This window comes from Gigantopelta aegis, chromosome 10, assembly GCF_016097555.1.
Source record: "Gigantopelta aegis isolate Gae_Host chromosome 10, Gae_host_genome, whole genome shotgun sequence".
NCBI lineage: Eukaryota > Metazoa > Mollusca > Gastropoda > Neomphalida > Peltospiridae > Gigantopelta > Gigantopelta aegis.
The window spans coordinates 39,986,240-40,004,244 of record NC_054708.1 but is presented as its reverse complement, the minus strand read 5'-3'; the positions used below and the strand labels follow the sequence as shown (position 1 = coordinate 40,004,244).

The window sequence follows — 18,005 nt, the reverse complement described above, 5'->3', positions numbered from 1 at the left end:
ATCTATATTAGTGAATATGTCACAGGTATGATTCAGTTCTAATTATTTGAAATTTTTGCAATGGGATGGATGAACAGTTTGTTTTGGACCAACCACCACTGTTCCTACATGTGATTTGATAGTACTGTATGCATCTGTAGGCAAGATATGATCTGTACAAGGGTTTACTGTTATGTGCAGTAGACCATGAAAAGTTGGTCACAGTGACTTAGTAATAGTATGCGACACACCGCCATCCAAAGTTGTTCTTACATGTGAGGTCTGATGGTCCTGTATGCCTCTATATGCAAGATATGATCCGGACAAGGATTTACTGTGATGTGCAGTAGAGAGTACCCTAGTAACAGTATGCAACAGGCTGTTTTTCTTACACACATGGTAAATATATAGTTACATGTGTACAAGATATGATCCGGACAAGGATTTACTGTGATGTGCAGTAGAGAGTACCCTAGTAACAGTATGCAACAGGCTGTTTTTCTTACACACATGGTAAATATATAGTTACATGTGTACAAGATATGATCCGGACAAGGATTTACTGTGATGTGCAGTAGAGAGTACCCTAGTAACAGTATGCAACAGGCTGTTTTTCTTACACACATGGTAAATATATAGTTACATGTATGCAAGATATAATCCGGACAAGGATTTACTGTGATGTGCAGTAGAGAGTACCCTAGTAACAGTATGCAACAGGCTGTTTTTCTTACACATATGGTAAATATATAGTTACATGTGTGCAAGACAAAAATAGACTTAGTAAATTAAGCCCACAATGTTTTACAAAATGATTTATGATTTGTGAAACTGCCTAGAGTCAGATTTATAGTTACATACAAAGTACTAAACTTAGGATACTTTGTGAAATAGAGCTCCAGGAGTTTTATTTGTTAAACATTTTAACCTTTGACAAAAATCCCATTGTGTGGGTACAACTAATTATACATACGATAAAGTTCATATTTGAATAGGTAAGTACTATTTTTGTGGGTTCTTCTAATTTTTATTCCCAATAACTGTGGTTTTCTGACCAGAATTGTTATTATTTTTTTAACGAATTACGATTCATATCGTAATATATGGTGATTTTCGTTGTTGGTAAAGCAATCAAATTTATTATTAAATTAACTGTCACAATCAGCTATCAATTCTTCAAAATGACTGCGATGTTCCACCATTGTTGTCTAGCAAAAATACTTGCCGAAAACCACTTTTTCAACTTAAAATTCCCAGGTATTTTCCATTGAAAAATTAAAAATTAAAGCTGCCATACCCTGAACTAAACTGTTTCCTGTTGTTCTATTATTATTGGGAAAAATTGGGGAACATACTGTATATGGTATGTTGACTGGTGTGACGTCGGGTGAGATATCTCGTCTGCAGTAGTCAGAAGGTAAAATAATAATTATTGAAGATTGCAGCCAAATATTTTTTATAAGCAAAAATATTCTGTGCTCTAAAACTGATTGAAGACTTACCAAGTTTTGAAAGAGCAAAGCCTTTGTTCAGAAGCATCTCAGCAACATGAACATTTGGCTTTTCATTTTGCACCAAACTGACACTGTAGCTTGCATTAGTTTCATCTTCAACTTTCAACATCATAATCTTGCCCATGAACTGTCTTAGCATATCGCTGCATTTTTCACTCCAAGAACCTTCCTTGGGCTGCAATCCTGAAATTTTTGTTTTTTAAAACCATACTTAAAATTCCTTTCAACAACTCTTTAAGAACTCTCAAACCAAGTCTGGAAATAAGTGACCAGTCACGGTCGTTATCCGGTACAAATTTGTCATTTGTCAAGCTTTGACAGTCACCAACTTAATATTAGCGGTCATTTTGTCCAACACAAACTGAAGTATTTCTGTGTTGAAGCAGTTAGATGCAGTACATTTTTAAATGCATATTTAAAATATTTTTTTTAACCATATCGTGCAGCATGCATGTGTTTATGGAACTCTTCCTTGAACACCTTCATATTTGCCAGGAAATGGTGTTACCAATGTCTATTAATAGACCCAAGCAAGCCCAATGATCCATGTGTTCTGAATGACTCAACAATCAACACATTTTTTAACTGGAAAATTACCTGTCTAAAAACTGAACAGTGGACGATTTATCTAGTGGCATTATGTTTACTTAATGTAAGTTGTACCTCACAAACTGCACGGTCCTGCTGGTAGCAATCATTATTTACAGCAGCCTAATAAACAGTGTTATGTGTGCATGCTCTGGGCTAGCTGTCAGTACATATATGTGTATTTATCAACAATAGCTTAGCTTGTGGTGCAGTTCTTACGAATGTCAGTTAAGCAAACAAAAATAAATGGAAACGGATAATAATTGTTTTAAAATAACTAAAGAAAACATTATTCAATGTTTATTAGATGCTTTGTTATTCTAAAGTTATTTCAATTGCAGAATCTGATGACATTTCGGAGGCCTCATCATACGAATACAGGCAGTCATGAATTTTATGTTTCTGTTGTAATTTTCTTAACGTATAATGAACTAAATGAATTTTTCAACTTGGCTTTGTGGAAAGATATCAACTATATTTTATGTCCAAATGAAATTGCAGCATTTTAGAAAGTCCGATGAAATGTCAACTTGTTTCATTATGAACAAAACTCCCCTCCCTCAACCCAAGTGCTTATAATTTGCATTATTATATCCAAAATTGACTGTAGTTGTTATTTACCGGTTTTATGTTTTTTCTATATTTAATAGTGAACAGAATACAACACAGACATTTACCTCAATCCAAACCCATCAAAACCATACTTTTTTACATTCGGCTCAATTTGCCCCATGGGTGTAATGTTTAGATGGGTTTCACAACATCATGAAAACTAGTTCTACGGGTATATGTAACAGTAAATGATTAATAAATGACAATAGTAACATTTCAACATTTGGTTCACACGCAGTTTCATTTTTGACAGGATCAAATTGATTGACATCTAAAGGTAATTTTGACAGGCACAATTAAAACATTATTTCTAGGCCTGCAAACTGTCATACAAACAGTCATTTTGTAAAAAAAAAATTATCATTATTATTGTAAAATAAATCCTGTCTCCATTATCAAAAAACCCCCACTTAAATTCAAAATCTTTACTATGAGTCAAATAAAAAAGCAAAAAGATTAAACTTTATAAAGACATTTTACAATTAAGTAGAACTATACAACTCCTAACAAAGATATTAGAATAGGTTTTTCAGATATTACCATGCAGTGAACACCGGACAGCCAGGTATGGAATTTCAGCAAACTCTTTCACCATTGGCCTCATGTCATCTATGGAGACAGACTCAACATTGCCATAATCGACATACTTCAGTTCAAATAAACCCTTTGGAAGCTTTTTCTCTACTCTTGCACGGTAAAAGGAACCAGCTGAAATGTGAAAAGCAGACACTGAAATTTGAATGAAACAATCGGTGCACTGCAGAAACAAAATATTGTTAGCTACAGTTAAGAAAAGAAAATGTGCGACTAACTTTCACTATTACTTAGTTACCAACTACACAACTGCAATGCCAGATATTCTATTGTAAGTACAGTGCACTACACTTATTTGTATACTGCATAAAAGAACAGCCCAGCAGCAATAACCATAGAAGGTCCCTGCAGGCACTCAAGGTCAAATCAATGAATATAATGACTCTCTCAACACATTTTTAATTACAGCCATATTGCGTCGGATACATGGTTACAGCAGCAAGAGATCTTTTATATGCCAAACCAATGAGTCAGTTTATACAAAGTGTTGGCTAACAGACAGCAAAATACAAAAATGCCAACATATTTTTTTTTTTTTTTAAATTTGGGGAGAGGGTTGAGATCCTTTGCTAAAGAGAACATTATTATTAAAATTAATTTTATAAATCCAGACACTAAGGCATATAATAATATACTCACACAATACTCAAAGAGCATTTTACACATACTCACAAAACTGACCAAAGCAGAAATCACCCACTTGAGGGCTGAAGCCTTTTGGTACAGGATCTTTTGTGCAGTACTCGACCATACTTGGAGTTATTTGAGAAAGCTCCTTGACTGAAATTTAATATATAGATCACATCTTGAATCATCTTTCTTGAAAAAGTAAACTAATCAACTGTCAAATCTAGCTACATAGAATGAAAGGCTATATGGTCGAAACATTGACAATAAATCAGGAAAATAATGTGTAATGATATTATTGCTTTGGGACCGGACACACTAAAATGTATAATTTTAATAATGTGTCTGGCAAATGGAACTTTTTAAAGATCGCACGGCGAACAAAAATGCATAGCTGTGAATTTTCAGTGCCACTTGCTTGTAGGGAAAGGATTTATGTTAGGTGCTTCAGAAGGCCTAAATAAAGCCTAGTGGGGAGAAGACAAAAAAAAAAAAAAAAGGGGGTCAACATTTTTTTTTGGGGGGGGGGGGGGGCGCGGCAAGGCAAGTGTTGACTTCGGTTTAATAACAAAAATTAGGGCACCAAGGCAAGTTGTAGGAGCACGAAGACAAACATTTCTGCAAAAGAGAGGCATCAAAGGCAACATACTTTCTATCAAGTTCTAACAAAGAAGGATTATATATTATAATTAATTACATTTGTATATTTTTAAAAAAGTACAACATAACTACATTTTTGAATTAAAAAAGGAGTCATGAAGTGATCATAAAAGTACCTAACATTATTATAATATGGTAATAGTAAATACATGATACAGGTACATGTATATAACCTCATATCCAAGACTCGTATCACTTAAGTTTGGTTTAGCTAACATCAATGATTTTTGTGTTAGATGATATCTTACATATATTGTATACAAGTAGATACTAATACTATAGACTTGCTGAACAAAGGAACGATATCTGGAATGTGGGGGCAGTACTAAGTTCAGCCAACGAGCCTTTCCGCCAATGTCAGCCAGTGGAGCTAGTTTTAATCACATTATGAAATGCATAAACCTGTCTTGTGGACGTTTATCTGCTTTGTTTCACTGAACTCAGCCCAGGTGTTCTGATCACAAACACTTCACGTGATTCTGACATGCTTGAAAGTGTTATTATTAGTTAATTTATTTGAGGATGAGAGCAGTATCCAAACGTAACTGAACAATAATGTGTAAGTCATAAAGAATGTATTTATAAATGTCTTAAACTTTAAACTGCTGTAAATAACGTGATTTCTCATGGGCATTTTAGCACGTTTCATCTTAGATCCAAGTATAACTGACCTGTCACTTCATGTGTCAATAAGCAAATCGACTTCGCTAGATGTGATTTTTCATGATACATTTTGTGTCATCGCTAAATAATAAAATGGTGGGTTTAAGAATATATATATTTTTTTATTATATTATATTATCAGTGGATGCATGGGAAGGGCACGGTGGCAAACCAGGTAAGGCACCGCGGCATTTTTCTTGCCGTCGATGCCGTAATATTTTTGGGGCATAACGGCAAGTAAGGAGGTGCTGTTATGAAATTCGAACCCTGAAAAAGAAGAAAATTTGGAAAACTAAAAGTATGGTGTTTTTCTTCTTCAACAGTTGTGATTTTTGTTTTTTCTATTTATAGCAGAGAATATTTTATTTTCAAAATCTTCGATTAGCAACTACTATTTAATGTTTTAGAACAACATAGTGATCTCTAAAACTTGCATATACATAATAAAGATGTGAAACTGCATAAAACGCCTCTGTATAGTTGTTTATAATGATAATAACAATATCTTACACTCTTTTCTCAATAGTTGACAGCAAAAGTTTCCTGGATCAGTCACAAAAGAAATGGCAACTGGCTGAATCTCATGCAGCACTGGCTTAATAGCAGTGATAGTCAGTGAGGTCTGTACAGGCAAGCTGGATTTCTCAAGCATGGCTGGGTCCTTGGACGTAGCAAGAGGCGCCTCTCTGAACCTGTCATTCAGACACTGTCCATCAGACAAGAAAATCTCAACTTCATACTCTGAACTGTCGTATGACAACACCTTGAACTTGTTGACACAACTTAAAACAAGGGTGGCAAAGCTCTGTAGATCAGCCTCCGATGTTTTCACGGCTCCTGCAAGTCTACCTTTCACAGCCTGAATAGGCATGTTGACAAATGTTTTGTCACATGTCTTGATCAAGGTCTTGGATACTTTATCCTCGTTTCCAAAGTCCACAAACAGCAGCACACAGTGGTCATCTTTGACTTGTTCTACTTTACACCGGTACCACTGACCATCGGAGAATTTGGCACAGACAAGCTCACCCACAATGGGATTTGGCCGATCTTCTGCCGATTCCACATATGTGGATATGTCAAGCATCAACTGTTTCAAATACTGAATTGAAGTCTCTGAAACGAGATGAATGCTGAAGTTGTTGAAGGAAACAATATCCACTACAGTGGCCCGTACCAGTGAAGCATCCACTGGCAGTGTTACAGACTGTAAGGAATCTGCCATGATGGGCAAGGCAGGTTCTGGTGCTGGACTATGTGGTGCTGGCTGGAGGGCTGAAAACATGTCTGACAGTGGCTGCGAAGATGCCGTGAAGATTTCTAAACCAATGCGGTCTGCTGACTTAGCTTTTACTACACATATATGAGCAAGTTCTGTTCCAAATCCAATCTGCTCTTTGAATTTTGCAATATCTTCATCAGACCACTGTTTGGGAGTTTGTTGGACACTGAGGAAGCATCTGATAGCTTGACCTGGGAGAGAAGAAAATGTTTGTTTGAGTGCAGTAATGCGAGAGAACTCCAACTCTTCTATGTTACCATAGTCAATATATCTTATCTTGGCTTTTATGTCAGTGACGTTAATTACTTCTGCTCTTGTCCAACAGTCATCGGCAGTGTAACGACCAAAAACCATCTCTCCAACTTCAGGTCTACAAAAAGAATAAAAAGTGTTTTTTAATATATAATGTACACAAATATATTGCATTAACTTTGTGTTATTATCCTTCTTTTGAGAACTGTCAATGGGCAAAATCTACATGTAACCTTGAATAAAAGATTTCACACCCATAATAACATCTGTCATTGAATATTTATCCATATATCTCACATCTAATATCTATCATTGAATACATCTTCATAATATGTATCACTGAATAATTCTTATCACCAAAATAACATACCAAGACAGTTGACTGTTACCCACTAATACCTTTTTACTCATAACTTTATGCGATTATCCTTAAACATGTAATTTGTTGTATTTGTCAGTCACAAGATATTTATTACTCTAGTGGGTGACTGACAAAATACATCAATCATGAATAAATACAATTACTTTACCTGTGATATTAATAAAAGACTCTCAAGCCATAGGCAACTACATCAATATTACTGCAATTCTGCAAACTGTGTATGTTAAAAAAAATCTTCTAAAGAACAGGCAAATAAAATGTTCTGTTGATAACTTTCAGTAAAAGACCTTCTCAAATATAAGACAATAGTTTCAGGGATGAAAATGACTATGGCAGAAAAAATGCAGAATCCTTTGCAAGGTGCTAGGGGGTTACAGCGAGCTTTGTATCAAACAACAAGGACAGGAATATTGTTTAGATAGTATTAACTCCACAAATATGTCAACAACTATCATCTCTGCAGCTGTCTGCTGGGCAGTATGTCAAGACAATTAGTCCACAGGCACTAGATATTAAGTGTTTTCAGGGTTCATACACTTGTAGCTTTACCAAATTCCAGGGCATATTTCCAAAATTCTAGGACTATTACATACACATGGAATAACAGTGGATAATAATTCAAATAGATGAAACAAAAGTGAAATATTGTGTTGTGGGGGGTTGTGGGTTTGTTTAAACATACAGTCTCAAGTATTTAGGATGGATCATCAAAATCAATTTTCTTACCGTTGCACACCATTATTTCTTTAATATCCTTTGACCATACATGTAGTTGCTAATGTAAGTCAAATAAAAATTTATTCTTTTTTTATTTTAACCCTTAGTAGTAGTGAGCTATTTCAGTTTTACGTCACATTGTATCAAAACTCGAACAATATCCCATGCACTGGTCTTGCACACATCAATTCGGAATGAATAAGTAGAGAAAATAACACGGGCCCAGTGTGCATGTTAGCTGCAGTTAATGGCTGTTTTTTCTAAACTGAATAAAATCCAAGTTTGGTCCTAGTGAAGTGTCCTATTACTTTGTAATGGTTCTGTTTTCATAAGTTACCATGGTTACGGTATCAAGGTGCATGCAACATATTATTTATGTTCAAAGGAAAAAAAGAAAATAACGAAAAAATTTAATAAAATAAAAACGAAGAATGAAAAGAAAAAAATATATTACAAAGCAAATAATGTTAACATACTTGATAAAACATGTTTATTTGACTAGTGACACCAGCCTTTATTGCCAATGGCGGCAACTTCATTCACAGGCTACCGTTTTACGTGGTCCCCCCCCCCCCCCTTTTTACCGTATCTTTTTTGCTTACTCTCACAAGTAATCAGGCCACTATCACTGTATTAAAATTAATTTAATGTTGGACATAAAATAAAAATACACAAAAAAGAAAGGAAAAAGAAAACTGCAAAACATTATCTGCTGAACTCGGTGTAAGGCAATAAATGTAATCCACGCATGCACACTATAGATAAACTAAAAAAACTCTGTGACGATTGGATCCTGACTTAGGGCCAGACCAAATAAATGTTCGAATGGTGATTATAGGAATGGGAAAATAAAGGTTGAGAAAATGTCAGCAGTCATCTGTTTTGAAATTGACAACATATTTTCCAATTTCCAGGACAAAGTACATAAATTACCATTTTCCAGGACTTTCAAGCACTGGAAAACAGCTTCCCAAAATTCACGGATTTTCAAAGAATATAAGGACACGTACAAACCCTGCGTTTTACTGCTCTAACCTGTATGGAGTGATTGGTGCATTGGCTGCCATGTCTTCTACAACGTCTCGCAACATCTGTTGAAACTGTTGCACCCGCACTTCCTCCAGGATCTGAGCCGTGAAGTCAGAAGGCGACTTACAGTCCACAAAGTACAGATTGAGCTCCTGTCCTACCTGCAGCTCATCCACAAGGGACTTCATATCACTGGCCATTATCTTCGAGCTGCAAGTCAACGGAGCACATTTTACAAACAATCGGACAATAATCTTTGACAAAAAAAGATTTGTTTTCTACAGCACTAGTTAACCTCCGTATCAAGCACAAACAATCATAGAATTTAGTGCCATAAATAGTGTGGTGTCTTCTGTCACCTAATTTGGGAAGTTTATTAGCATCCGACACTACTTTTGGAGGATACTGCTTCTGCTGTCATCACTGGCTACAGAAAAAGTGTACAACAGTGCACACATTTAAATTGTATTATAATTTTGTCATGACTTAATTGTTTCGAATCATCCATTCTGCCAGAAAAATTACTTACCCTAAAATCTTGCAAATTAATGGATTATGTTTTTAAGTTTTAGAAAGATCACAGTAAGAGAAGCGCTGATATCTGGCAAAGTGCATGAAATACAGGGTCCAATTTCAGAATATTTCAAACCCAGAACTTGGGCACTTATGGTTTGTTTTGTTTTTACAGTATTATGTATCCTCAAATTATTATCTGGCAGAAAGCCTGTATATAGACTACTACTACTGTCTACTGTCCTGGTCTATTTCACTATACCAATATAGAGCATTTAATTTTCTGAGTTTGTTTTTTTTGGGGGTAAAATATGCCATTATCATAAAAGACAGCAACAAAGACATTTTTTGTTAGGACTTCACAAACATAATTATGAGCATTTAATAGTTGATCTGTCCTGATGCCATTACCAAACAGCCATTATTATATTTAATAGTTGATCTGTCCTGATGCCATTACCAAACAGCCATTATTATATTTAATAGTTGATCTGTCCTGATGCCATTATCAAACAGCCATTATTATATTTAATAGTTGATCTGTCCTGATGCCATTACCAAACAGCCATTATTTTCTGTTTCAAACAATTTGTCATCACATACATATACAATGTACAATAAGTAACAAGCATACTGAGAGTACTCCTAAAAAAAATACATCTCCCCTACCATGGACAACATGTTTTCATATCTCCCAAATTCAAGGGCATTAACTCTACAGTGTGCACTTGGGATTCTTTTTGAATTGCCATTCGGGTGAATAATACATTATAAAAAATATAACTATTTAAAAAAAAAAAAAAAAATTCAATATCACAGATTCAGTCCTTGCCTTTTGAAAAACAAAGGCGAGTGAAAAATCACACACCTCAAAACGCTTAGGCGAGTGAAACATCGCACTCATCAAAATGCTAAGGCGAGTGAAAACCAAGCATTATTAATTTATAAAGTAATTGGTACATGTAAATGCAGACACATATGTTGCAAAATGAACCAATAAACCAATACTGGTTTTTTTCCTAATTTTATGTTGTTTGGTTCATTAGCGTAGTCTGACTTCTTTTCCCTTTCATGAATGGAGTTATAATTTATTAAAAAGTTTCTGGAGTAATACTATAGAAATATAATGACATGTATACACTGATCCAGACAATTTGATTTTTTAATTACAATATGTACTATTCAGATAATTTGATGCACACAATTATATACTAGTATATACCTTTTCAGTGTTAGGTGGTTTGATGAACGTGCAGCTAAACATATATAGAAATCAACTTGTCTTGAATTTCATTATTATGTACAACGAATATGATTAGGATAGTTGGGATGGAAAAAGCCCACTGGTTCCGAGGATGTGGTTCATGAACTATGACACAAGCATCTCAGGTGTGCACTATTGACTCATATTATTAAAACATTTTTTAAATAACTCGTGAAACGTAGGCCTACAATTGCTTCAATTGATAGTGTTGGTTGGGACATTGACATTCACGTGGCATTTTTAATTCAACAATTACGCAACCTATCTCCCTCCCTCAACATTTTGTAACACATCATTTGATCTACCGCTACAAGTTACGAAAGTCATTGATCTAGAACAGCCCTAATGTTGTTGATAAAATAAAATAAAACTGACAAAATCTGTTATTACAAAGGATTTTATTCCAAACATGGGATGCCATAATAAAGATAATAAAAAAACCCCATCATTTTAGACATCAATCATCAATGCGTAATAAGTTGTCAAGTAGACCAGTGTTTGCGTGCAGAATTCTAAGAGTAAAAATAATCTGACCCCGATAGCTCTGATTGGTCAATATGCTACAGAGTACTGCGCATCAAATCATGTTCCAGTCACTTGGTCTGCGACTTTCTAATAAACGAAACAAAAATTAAAGATTCGGAAATTATCATTGATTACTGTTACTATAGTGTGTACATATATACATATATAAATAACATAATATGCACATTCATTAACCTCTGGCTGAAATACAAATATTTAAATGAAGTTTTATTTGATTTTTTTTAAAGCTAGAAAAAAAAAATAATAGACATACAAAAATACCTAGGCTTATTCCTACATACCTATTATCATTTCTTTTCTTTCTTTTTATTATTCCGTCTAAATTTATTTATTATTTTTTTAAAGAAAGTATAAAATTACACGATTGGCATTTTCGGGACCTCGCGTAAACTTTGTAGGCCAACAGTTATGAACTAATAGAGACAATTTTACAGACTTCGCTAATGTCCGTAACGAGTTCATTTGTGTAGGCTACAGAAGCCACTATTTATTTCAATCCCTTTTTGTCATAACTATATGAACAGTATAAATGAGTTATCCTCATCAGACATTGTGACCTATTACTTTACAAAAGTGGACTGTTTCTAATAAATAATAAATTAAATAGTTTTGAATCGATTGGTATGTCTTTGAAGATATCTGTTAAACCTGTGTTTTCCGATTTGTATAGCAAAGATAAGTACCAGTCATATATTAAAATCTTGCATGGATGCTACCATTCTCGTAAATGTTTTTTAAAATTATGGTATTATTAAACGGATCTTTCTATCAGCTACATAAGGTAAATAGTGGCAATCAATATACAAAATTATTTTACGTGCGCCGTTTGTTAAGTGTAACATGCGTTATTTTCCACACTTGCCAGATTGAAATTATGTGCGCTGTACGAGCGCGATCGCACCCATGCACCTTAAAAGGCAAGGTCTGCAGATTTTCAAAACAACCTAAAACCGTTTCCATTTCAACTTATTCTTCCACATTTGGGCCCCACCACTCAGGCTTTTGACCAAATTGACAAAAATTGTTTTTCCATGTGTCAGAAAACCTCAACAAAATTTAGTTAAAATTGATCAAGTAGTGTTAAAGAATTTGAAGAAATAAAGAGTTTACATGCATTTCACTATGTAACAATAGTACACTTCACCACATACCAGGCGACAAACAGGGGACTCAACAATAATGACATTAACAAGTTAGATAACCCACTTATTGTCCTTTTACTCACATATATTCACTTAAATATTTTATAAATATATAAAATAAAGTTCATATTTGAACTGGTAAGCATTATTTTTGTAGGTTTTTCTAGTTTGTATGATATTTTAGAAAACATCGCGTTTACTTCGGGCATTTATGACCAGCTGTCCAATATTTATGTCTATTATTCCCAATAACTGGTTTTCTGACCTTATTGTTATTTGTAAAACTACAATTCATATCCCAATATTTGGTGATTTTCTTTGTTGGTAAACGATCAAATTTATTATCAAATTAGCTGTCACAGTCAGATATTGATCCCTGACAATGACTGAGACATTGTTATTAGGTGAAAATACTTGTCGAAAATAACTTTTTGAACAAAAAATCCAAGGTATTTTCCATTGAAAAATGAAAAACTAAAGCAGTCATACTGTCAGTCAATCTGATTCCTGTGTTGTATAATTTTTACTCAGTGAGTGTCGTGTGCAAAACAGCGGGAAATATGAATTGGGGAATGCACTTTATACAGTGTACAGCGAGATATCTCGCCTGCAGTAGTCACAAGGTTAACGTTGACGGGTGGTGATTGCTTGTATTTAGTACCACACTATTGGATTTCATGTTAGCGTGGAGTACATGACTCATGCATTTGTTGCTGTACCATGGTAACTGATAACCCACGAGATCGAATGATGATACAATATAGGCTATATGATTTTCAAATGAATATATGCCAATATTAAATGATACTGAAAACCAAAAAATATTTAAAGACAGAAATATACTTACTGACTTAAAACTGGTGTAGCTACTCTTGCACTGATTAGTCTTTGGATAATATTAATACCTATATAAAAAAAAAATAATAATGCCAAAAATAAAAATAAAAATGCTTACTGTAGAATAACCAACAAAATGCAGCAGTTTGTGACAATAAAAACACCAATTCATGTCCACAAATCGGAACACATTAGTGTTATCCCTATTCTACTTTCAACTGTTTTTCTTGTCATTTTCCTGCAAACAACTTATAAATGATTTTTCTAAGAATTGTTATTACACTAAAAATAATCTAAAGAAATTAAGAAAACCACTGCTGTAATAAATGAAACCAGGATAAAACACTGGCCGAACGGAGCAACACTAGCTGTCAAGCTTTGGAGTTCCAAAGAAGACTTGACAGAAACAGCGTTTTTTATCACCACAGCCAGACTCCAAATCTAAAGCATGATCAACTATAGCTTGAGCACAGAAGAACTGCTGTAATAAAAAAAAGCTAAATATTGTTGTGTACAGTGAACCGTATTGAATATCTAGCAGATGCTAGTAAATTCTTAGAGAGAATGGTCATTTAGCTGTATTTGATGTAAGTGTAATAAACACCGCAAGTAGCATGTAGGCTGCTGTTCCTTAAAACCTGTCAATTATTCAATTATTGGTTACTCAGCCACTAATTAACTTACAGACCTGAGCCCCGTTCCACGAAGCGATCTTAGCCCTAAGATCACCATAAGTGCATAACTACCTTATAGTTACGATGATTGTAGCACTAAGATCACTTCGTGGAACGGGGCCCAGGAACTTAGAATTTATGTTGGAATTTAAGTTAATTTATTAAAGTGAAACAAAAAAAATCAAAACTGTCATATTTTCCTTTAAAAATCACCAAGTCACTGTATTAGATTTAAAGAAAAAAAATCTTTAAGTTAAAAACAGTAAATTCAAAATAGCCGCCATTGGTTTTAACCAGGGAGAAATCTCGGTATATTGTCAAAGGGCCACTTTTATTGTGTACTACCTGACAAAGGTCATGTCATTAGTTGTTTTACAAGAAACTGCTCAATTAAAAAAACAGCCAAGAAATTGGAGGAAATGTGCAATAAGTGTGCATAATTCACGATAGTGGCTATATGCAAATTCATGATATCCAAAGTTTTAATCTATTGGATAAGCCATATTTCTATCTTACTGCCAAGTTTCAGGAGTTTTAAGCTATATGTTTTAGTTTTATAACAGCATAGATGTACCTAGATGCACAAAATGCGTGTGGAAAACAGGGTGTTAGCAATATGCATTTTTGTATGAGATCCATCTTTTTATGCCTATTAAACAATAAGCGTCCTCATGTTCCACAACATTTTTACAAGTTTTTGCGAAATAGCCTTCAAGATATACACAATCAAGGAAGGAAATGTTTTATTTAACGATGCACTCAATACATTTTATTAACAGTTATATTGTGTCGGACATATGGTTAGATATTGTGAGAGGAAACCCGTTGTAGCCACTTCATGGGTTACTCTTTTCGATTAGCAGCAAGGGTTCTTTTATATGCGCCATTCCACGACCTTTGATATACCAGTCGTGGTGCACTGGCTAGAACGAGAAGTAGCCCAATAGGCCCACCGACTGGGATCGATCCCAAACCGACCGCGCATCAAGAGAGCACTTTACCACTGGGCTACGTCCTGCCCACAATCAAAGAGGTGGATTAATAATAATAATAATAATAATTCTAATGATTGCAATAGGTCTCTGCTACCAAGGCAGGCCATTGGATTTCACGGTAATGATCGTTACCAGTAGCGTGTTGGCAAAACCACAGAACAAAAATTTCGTTTCCCATGATTATTATGTCGATTTTTTTTTTTTATATATTTATCTATATGTAATAAATTATACAAATAATAATGTTTTTCATATAAAACTACTGGAGACAGTTTTCAACACAATCACGACACCCGATTTGGATTTTAGTGTTCGCCATACCTCTCAATGTTCGATTAAACCCGAATCAGAGTTCGACACCGCACTCAAATCAAACCCGACCAAAAATTATATATGACATCATGGCATCTACTCCAAAGAACACGAGTCCATTCCCATTTCGATGACGTAGGTAATAATAGGTATGAGCCTACATTGTACCCGCGTATGCATATATATAAATAATTGATCCATATGTACATTGCACATTTGAACCAAAATCACTGGCGCTAATTATTTGTAGTGTCGCTGTTAAATTTAGGGACCTAAAATAGGATTTTAATTCAAATATTATTTGATAAAAATAATTAACTTTTTATTACTGTCACTGAAGTCGACAAATTTATTGCCGATGTCACGCACGCACTTGAGTACTGAAGGTGACAGTCGAGTAAGTTCCACTATTTCCTGTCTTTTCATTAAGGGTGGACATGACGTAAACTGTTATATTTATGTAGCTCTCAGTCAGAACAGCATGCGTATGTAATGTGGAGGGGACGGGAGGGGAAGGGGCGTGACTGTGTCGAAAATATTGAGTTTGAAAACGTGTCTCTTTTCACGGGTTTGTGTGTTGGATAATCGGTAGCTTGGGTGGACTCAACTTTTTCAGCCCAGAACTGGCTGTAATGCAAACAGTCAGTTGGATGGATTGGAACCTTTATTTGATGTAAAAAAAAACCCAGTCAGTTGGCTGGATTGGAACCTTTATTTGTTGTCATTTAAAATAATAAGTCAGTTGGCAAGATTCGAACATATTACCCAACCTGCATAGCATTTTGACAATCCATTGCATTATGGTATAAGAAATGGGTTCCCATAATTTGTTTTCAAGGAACCTAAATATAGTTTCCGATGGGTTCCCATGATCTCAGGGCACGGAACCCAAAAAGTGTTTCCCATGAAATTTGAAATCCTATGGCTTGCAAGGCGCTTGGAGAACTAATAACAGGGAATAATATAGAACAAGTACCAGAGAACTAATAACAGGGAATAATATAGAACAAGTACAAGAGAACAAAAAACAACCGTGATATTGTCCTAACACTGGTTTTAAAAAAAAGGTAGGTATGATTTTATTTAACGCTGTTGAAGGTTAATGCTGCAATTGTGCACATAAGTTGTTGGATTATGCACTTTTAATTTTTAAAATAATATAATAACAATTTGATTTATTTTGCTTGGTGCAGGTTTTGAGTTGTGTTTGTAGCGCAAGGACTTGTACTTAGAGAAATCTAGGCATTAATACAGAACAATTACATGTATAATTATCTATGCAATATATAAAATTATCTATTTATAAATCATATAGACAGACTTATTGAAGTGTCATAAAGATTGCTGGGTAATTCCATTGTCAGGTAAGGTCATGTTTAAAAACTCATTCAAATGATATGTTTGATATCATTTGAAAGGTTATTATTTCTAGTGTCAAATATTACATTATTAATTTTTCAGGAGATGTGTTTGAGTCACTTATAATGCAACTAATGCATTAAGTGTGAATGCAGCAATATTTTACAAAAAATTCTAATAACATATTTATCAACATATTTTTTATACGTAAGCGAGTAGAAATAAAAATCTTTGTAAATAAATAATCCCAAACATGTCCTTTGTTAACTGACATAATATATAAAAGAAATATTTATATTTCAAGCCAACTTTTATCCAGTTTTTACGTGTGTTACTTGTGTATGTGCAACACTACAATATTACATTTTTTAATCTCCACTTCTGCTAACTACTGGTTGTAAAATGTTAGTAACTGAGATGCAATGTTAATTTTATATGGTTGATTAATAAATGTAAAAACAATGACTGAATATGTAACAATTACCATACTACTGTGGTGCATGTCTGACACCATAACACATGTGTATTCTTTCCCATTTTGAAGCAAAGTACTGATATTTATTTAACGCCAGTGTGATATTAGCACACATTTTTATAACTAGAGCCAATTATGACCATCAGTATTAATTTTTATCCATATAATTGGATTAAAGGGGGATTTATCAAAGTGTGCAATAGGCAGCTTCCTGCAAAAAGTATTGTTTTAAAATGTAAAAATTATACATGCAACTGTTCATGCAGTCCTTGGCTTTTGAAAAACCATGGCGAGTGAAAAATTGCACTCATCAAAATGCTAAGGAGGGTGAAAACCAAGCATTAATATTAATTTATGAAGCAATTTCTACATGTAAATGTAGATACATGTTGCAAAAATTAACTAATAAACCAATAATGTTTTCTTCCAATTTTATGTTGTTTGGTTCATTAGTGTAGTCCAACGTCTTTTCCCTTTTAGGAATGAAGTTATTCAAAAATTTCAGGAGCAGTGCTATAGAAATATAATTATGACACACACTGATGCAGACAATAATTTTTTTAATTCAGTATGTACTATTCAGATAATTTGATGCACACAATTATAAATACCTTTTCAGTGTTGGATGGTTTGATGAACATGCAGTTAAATGTGTAGGAATCAACTTGTTTCGAATTTCATTATTATGTACAACAAACATTATTAGAATAGTTGGGATGGGAAAAACCCACTGGTTTTAAGGTGGTGGTTCAATTAGAACTACAACCCAAGCATCTCAGGTGTGTACTACCAACTGAATTAGATTCCTCATATTATTTTAATTTTTTAAAAATAACTTGTTAAACGTGGGCCTACAATTAGTTCCAGTGATAGTGTTGGTTGTGGCATTGACATTGACATGACATTTTTATATCAACAATTACGCAACCGGTCTCCCTCCCTCAACATTTTGTAACACATCATTTGACCTACCACTACCTCTTACAAAC

The 18,005-nt window shown here is 34.2% G+C and overlaps 1 protein-coding gene across 2 annotated transcripts in view; it reads right to left on the bottom strand.

The window, feature by feature from the left end:
* Positions 1 to 18,005, bottom strand: part of LOC121383290 (tudor domain-containing 6-like) — a 109,291-nt gene that overhangs the window by 21,443 nt on the left and 69,843 nt on the right. For both annotated transcript variants that reach the window (XM_041513213.1, XM_041513214.1), the window contains exons 20-25: positions 13,212 to 13,269; positions 8,906 to 9,109; positions 5,748 to 6,889; positions 3,960 to 4,067; positions 3,234 to 3,401; positions 1,482 to 1,676 (exon numbers count right to left, since the gene is read on the bottom strand). In XM_041513213.1, coding sequence (XP_041369147.1) covers positions 1,482 to 1,676; positions 3,234 to 3,401; positions 3,960 to 4,067; positions 5,748 to 6,889; positions 8,906 to 9,109; positions 13,212 to 13,269 — 1,875 coding nt within the window. The remainder of the gene's footprint in view (positions 1 to 1,481; positions 1,677 to 3,233; positions 3,402 to 3,959; positions 4,068 to 5,747; positions 6,890 to 8,905; positions 9,110 to 13,211; positions 13,270 to 18,005) is intronic.